This window comes from Buteo buteo, chromosome 7 (assembly GCF_964188355.1).
Source record: "Buteo buteo chromosome 7, bButBut1.hap1.1, whole genome shotgun sequence".
NCBI lineage: Eukaryota > Metazoa > Chordata > Aves > Accipitriformes > Accipitridae > Buteo > Buteo buteo.
This window is the reverse complement of record NC_134177.1, coordinates 45,816,956-45,823,200: the sequence shown is the minus strand read 5'-3', so window position 1 is coordinate 45,823,200 and position 6,245 is coordinate 45,816,956. Positions and strand designations below refer to the sequence as shown.

The window sequence follows — 6,245 nt, the reverse complement described above, 5'->3', positions numbered from 1 at the left end:
ACATCTCATATACGCACCTTTGGCAATACAGTATTCTGCAGGGGAACAACATTCTGTAACAAACCACCATCTCCGTCACCACACACAACATCCTTCACGGTTTTACACATGCCGGCGTGCCACACTTAAAACCCAAATCTGCTAATCCTGCCCCAAACACAAATCCCACCTTACAATAAAGCAATCTTCCTGCCCTGCTCCATATGGGATGCTACAGTTCCCTGCCATACAGAAGCAGCCTACAGTCATCCATTTCTGAAAAGCAAAGTGTACATTATTTATACAAGTACCCTGCTGTGGTGGGCTGACCCTGGCTGGACGCCAGGTGCCCACCAAAGCCGCTCTGCCACTCCCCTCCTCAGCTGGGCAGGGGAGAGAAAATAAAACTAAAGGCTCATGGGTTGAGATAAGGACAGGGAGAGATTACTCAGCAATTACCATCACGGGCAAAACAGACTCAACATGGGGAAATTATTACCAATCAAATCAGAGTAGGATAATGAGAAATAAAACCAAATCTTAAAATGCCTTCCCCCCAGCCCTCCCTTCTTCCCAGGCTTGACTCCCAAATTCTCTACCTCCTCCCCCCAGCAGCACAGGGGGACGGAGAATGGGAGTTGGGGTCAGCTCATCACACATTGTCTCTGCCACTCCTTCCTCCTCAGGGGGAGGATGCCTCATTCCTCCCCTGCTCCAGCGTGGGGTCCCTCCCACAGGAGACAGTCCTTCCCACAGGCTGCAATCCTTCAGGCACAGACTGCTCCAGTGTGGGTCCCCCACGGAGGCGGGGGGGGGGCAGCAAACCTGCTCCGTGGGCTCCTCTCTCCACAGATCCACAGGTCCTGCCAGGAGCCTGCTCCAGCACAGGCTTCCCATGGGGTCACAGCCTCCTTCGGGAACCCACCTGCTCCGGCGTGGGGTCCTCCACGGGCTGCAGGTGGATATCTGCTCCACCGCGGACCTCCATGGGCTGCAGGGGGACAGCCTGCCTCACCGTGGTCTTCATCACCAAGGGCTGCAGGGGAATCTCTGCTCTAGTGCCTGGAGCATCTCCTCCACCTCCTTCTTCACTGACCTGGGGGTCTGCAGGGCTGTTTCTCTCACACATTCTCACTCCTCTCTCCAGCTGCAGCTGCGCAGGTGTTTTCCTCCCTTCTTAAATACATTATCCCAGATGCACTACCACCATCACTGATGGGCTCAGCCTCAGCCAGCGGCAGGTCCATCCTGGAGCCAGCTGGCATTAGCTCCGTCAGACACAGGGGAAGCTTCTAGCAGCTTCTCACAGCAGCCACCCTGTAGCCCCCCCCCACTATCAGAACCTTGCCACACAACCCCAACACACCTACTTAAACATTAACCTGATCACCACCTGCTCTGCACTCCCTAGGACAGTCCTACGAGCTGGCAATTACGCTGTGTGGGAAGAAACACCCTTCTCCTCCATCCTGATGCTTTACTCTTTAAATCATTGTAAATTAAACACATTCAAAGATAACCACTGATTTCTCATCAGACAACCAAAGGAGTATTCACGTACTTCCGATTAAGGTACAAGAATATTCAACCCCAGGAAGGTGCCGCATTTCCAGCCAGGCCGCAAGCTGCGCTCGCCGCAGGGTTGCGATTACCCCGCGCCTATGCCAGCAGCAACAGCTCAGCCATCGCACTCGGTGCAATTACCTGCCGCTAATAACCTGGCTCATCCATAACCCGCACGGTTACTCGCCTGCTGGGCACTGCCTCCAGCCCACCAGCGCTCAAGGACTGCAGGCACCTGGAGGGTTTACACACATCCGTTCTACCCAAGCATTGCAGGGGGAGCGCCGAGCCCGATTAATCTCACGTTTTCCCTTTGTGATCTCTCCAGAAGAGTTATCATTAGCAACATTAATATTAAAGCATCCTCTTTTAAGCAGTGAGAATTCTTTCTTTTCCCCTTTTCACCTACTCATATAATAAATTCCACCCATTTCCCAGGGAACTGATCCTTTATTCAGGAGAAGCTCAAACATCAATGCTTCCTGTGAAACACTACATCTCTGTTGAACACAAAAGCCTTTTGTCTGAAAACTTGCGATTTAACAATGCTACAGTGGCAAGCGAAGACTAAGACTCTTGGCAACAAATGATGACAACAATGCATGTTTTTTTTTAAAAATTTTATTTGTCAAAGAAAAAAGGCAATAGCCAATTGAAAACCTACTCAATCTTTAACTCCAATTTTTGTCTTTAAATTTAGATAAATGACTTATTTACTTTTTTTTAAACAAACCCCCCTTTTTCCCCTTTAACGTTTACCATCTACTCGTGCTGAATCCTTCCAAGGAGATTGCTCCAGCGTACCTCTCCAGGTCCTTGCTTTGCTCCTTTTACCAAAAAAATGAAAAACTCCATCGTGCATCTTAAGGGCTCCAATCGTCAAAAATAGGAAAAAAAATCTTTGGAATAGCCAATTGAGTTGAATAAAAAAAATCCACACGAATGCGGTTTGGTTGGGGCAGGAATCCACTCCTATGTTCCTGGTAATTTGATCCCGCTCCATGAATCCTTGTAATTCAGCCTCCCTATCCTATCCACATTATGATTTGAATCCAATGATCCAGCTCCAAGGATTGGGATCCAGTGAGCCCTCTCCAATCCAAACCTTTATAACCAGCAAAACCAAAAAAGAGGAGGCAAAAAGTTAGATACTGTAATGAAAAAATAGGATTCTGGGGAATGATCAGTTATGTTTGCCATCAATTAATACAGATGTACATTAATAACTATCAATTCCCCAAAACAAACTTTTGAATGGCGATGCTCAAATAATTTTTAGAAATATTAATTACTACTTGGAGGAAACATTGTAATATTTACAATATGTCAACTGAAAATGCCAACATACTCATTGCTCGTACGGTGGTGTGCTACCGGTTTTGTGGTTGCAAAAAATGTTCATGAAACTGGAAAAGCTTACTGCTAAAGCTATCCACCTACTGTATGTCTGAACTATAGCTAGCACTCCCAGCTGGAAGGTAACAAAATTAACTAACCAGAGTTTTCAAACATATCGGTGAGTCAATTAGTCTGAGGGGGCAGGGCTGAGACTTAAGAAATTACTCCCAACTAGGTTTTCTATTTTTGCTTTCATTCTGATACTTAAAAAAAATGAAATAGCAACGCTGTATCAGTCACACAGAGGACATGCAGATTTTAGCAGTATTGATATTATACTCTGATTTAAAGATACCCTTGATCTACTACAAGTGTACGAATACTACATAACATTAACACTTGTAACCAAATGCTGCATGACAAAGTAAACCAATACTCCCACCCCCGTCCCACTTTATTCCTTTAAAAAACTAGAATGAAATAGAGAATTACAAAAGCAAGTATTTAGCCACAATTGCCCCCCCCCCAAAAGTTTTAAAGAAAAGAGCAATTGTAGTCTGCGGTAACTAGAACATGCCTGAAGTGACACGTAGGTGCACGTACTCAATTAACCTGTCTCTCAGTATAAGGTCAATACTGCCAAGTTCATCTGTGACAATAGCACTTGGAGTCATACCATTGCCTCCATTATTGATCTGATCCTCCTCAATCCTCCTTTTGACAATCCTAAAATGATTGACATGTGCTCCACAATCCTTTAATCCAAAGCATTCTTAATCCATCTCTTCAGATATGTCTACAGAAAGACACACGAAAAGGCAAGATAAAATATAAGATCCCCCAGAAGAGACAAGTTAGCCACAAACATCCCAACATCCCCAGCTCGTATAAACCATAGCTGAACACTGAGACATTTACACAGCAATACCACAGTTCGAAGAATGTTGGTATTTAACTAGAACTAAATTGAAACAATCCTGACTGACATCAATTAAAATACAATTTACCAAAGACATGAGGGGAATGTTGATGTTAAGGAGCAAATACTCACTAGGGATTTTACACAAGAATGCAATTCAACACTTCAGCCAATTTGAATAAAACAGTTTGAATTTAAAAAAAAAAAACAAAAGACTGTACTAAGTAAAGGAAAACTGTGTACAACATGGGGTTCTACAAAAAGATCAGAGCTAGTGATCATTTATGTACGAGATCGGGATCTGCTGTGACGGGGAGAGTAGCGTGGAGATCCTCTGCTTCTTCTTGGGGAATAACTGCGGCTTCTGCTGTTGCTTCGACTACGGCTTCTGCTACGACTACGGCTGCGTGACCGAGATCTTCCATAGCTTGGACTTCTTGGGCCATCAACTTTAACACGGATGTAGGCAGTTTCTCCCTATTGAACAGACAGAACTTTCGATTGAAAAGTCTCGGCTTTAGGGCCATTTTTTTAGGCATGCTGATAGACTGAAGATATTGTTTACTACAGCACGGAAATAGACATCAAAGCTTTAAAGTCTATCTCCTGACAAACTGACCACAGACTTACTTAGCTGCTTTGTATATAAACAATGAACACCACACGTTCCTTACCTTCAAATCCTACTGTTAAGCCCCTTGTATCCAATTCTGGCCAAAAAAAGTAAGTATGAAACCTACCTCATGAGATCTAAATTTAGTGTTATCCAGTTTTCGCACAGCGTAGGTCATATCTTCCTTCCGTACAAACTCCACGACACCAGTGCCATCTCGGAAAACATCAGCATAACATACATCACCTGCTTCACGCATGTGATCCTTTAAATCCTGCCAACTTCCACTTGGAGGCAGCCCTATATAAAAAGCAAAGCATCGCTTTAAAACCCGGCTGTATTCTCGCCTCCTGTAGTTCACAGCGTCAGCTTGCAGTAAACAAAAGAGGCTATTTAGCAAGCAGACGGGCTGCCTCGAGGAGCTGTTCGCATCCTACGGACAGCATTCCTCCCAGGCTACGCCAGGCGATGGCTTTTTAGGAAACTTGGAGCTGCATCACCCCTCACCGGGATGCTTGCCCGCAGGACCCCGAGGGAGCGTTTGGGTTAAGAAAAAAAAAACAAACAACAAACAACCAAAAACAATGACTCACCCGAGACGATCACTCTGTACTCCGAGCGCCGGGACGGGGGGCCGTACCTGCCCCGGGGGGCTCCACCCCCTCCGCCACCTCCGCCGCCTCTCCCGGTGCCCCGGCCGCTCCGAGGGAACTCCACGCGGAGGCGATACCCATCGTAATCGTAGCCGTCCCGCCCGTAGACGGCGTCCTCCGCGTCCCTGCGGGACGGGACGGGGCGGTGAGCGCGGCCGTCCGTCCGCCCGCTTCCCCCCCCCCCTCCACGCCGCGCCCTGCCCACGCACCGCCTCCCCGCCTTTGTTCCCGCTTCCCGCCGGCCCCACCCCGCTGCCCGCCGCCCCCCCCCCCCCTTTCCCGGGCCCGCCACCCGCAACGGTGCGTGGGCCCGTTACTGCGGCCTGAGGCGGGAGGGGACCGGTGCTATACTGAGGTGGGGGGGGGGGAGGCAGCTCCCGGGCGGCTGCTCCCGCCTCAGGCCCGGGGCTGGGGGGGGACGGGACACGCACACGGAGAGAACACAGGCCGCGGCCCCCCGCCCACTGCCCTCCCAGGGGAGCGCCCGCGGGTGGTGGGGGTCTCACCTGGGGTCCTCAAACTCGACGAAGGCGAAAGGCGGGCCCCCGCGGCGGTTCTTGAGGTCGATGTCGCGGATGGCCCCGTACTTGTAGAAGACGTCCTCGATGTCCTTGGTGCGGATGTCGGGGGGCAGGTTCCCCACGTAGATGCGGCAGTCGTTGTTGCCGGCTGGGCCGCGGATCACGCCCCCTCCGGACATGGCAAGGTCAGCAATGGCTGCGGCGGTGGAGGGCCGGAGCGCGGAGAGCGGGCGGGCGAGCGGGCGCGGGGCCGAGACCGGGCAGACAGAGGAGCGCACACGCCGCCTCCCCCAACAACCGCTTACAAAATGGCGACCGCGGCTCCCCTCGCGGTCCTACTGCGCGCAGCGATTTCACCCCGGGACGCAGCACCGCCCGCGCTGGAGGCCAACGAGGCGGCACCCGCGTCTCCCGCCGCGCCCTCGCTCCTCCCTCCTGCGCATGCGCGGCCTCGGAGGAAAGTAGTCCCTTCTTTCTTGCCCCTTGGCCGCGACCACCCGAGAAGCCGTAACCCGTGACTGGCGGCGCAGCTCCCGGGTGCGAGGGTGCGGCGAGCTCGGTTCTTCCTCGGAAAGGCCCCGCCGCCGGCGGAGGGAGGAAAGAACGCGATCCCCCGGCCGCGGTTTTGACGGCGGCGGGCCGTTTGGCGTCACATCCGG

At 50.8% G+C, this 6,245-nt stretch overlaps 1 protein-coding gene across 1 annotated transcript; it reads right to left on the bottom strand.

Moving 5' to 3' along the window:
• Window positions 1–3,621: 3,621 nt before the first annotated feature.
• SRSF1 (serine and arginine rich splicing factor 1) lies at window positions 3,622–6,237 on the bottom strand. The gene is made up of 5 exons (XM_075033001.1): window positions 5,572–6,237; window positions 5,006–5,190; window positions 4,540–4,712; window positions 4,090–4,276; window positions 3,622–3,676 (listed from the first exon to the last, which is right to left on the bottom strand). Exons 1-5 carry the CDS (start codon window positions 5,763–5,765, stop codon window positions 3,654–3,656), a joined length of 762 nt encoding a protein of 253 aa, XP_074889102.1. The 5' UTR covers window positions 5,766–6,237; the 3' UTR covers window positions 3,622–3,653.
• Between the last annotated feature and the right edge of the window lie 8 nt (window positions 6,238–6,245).

What these genes read in the sequence shown, in the direction of transcription:
- SRSF1 (XM_075033001.1), bottom strand. Translation starts at nt 5,765, where the DNA reads ATGTCCGGAGGGGGCGTGATCCGCGGCCCAGCCGGCAACAACGACTGC. An exon ending in GTCGAGTTTGAGGACCCCAG is followed by an intron (nt 5,191 to 5,571) that starts GTGAGACCCCCA and finishes CCCGTCCCGCAG; the next exon opens with GGACGCGGAGGACGCCGTCT. An exon ending in CTAAATTTAGATCTCATGAG is followed by an intron (nt 4,277 to 4,539) that starts GTAGGTTTCATA and finishes TCTGTTCAATAG; the next exon opens with GGAGAAACTGCCTACATCCG.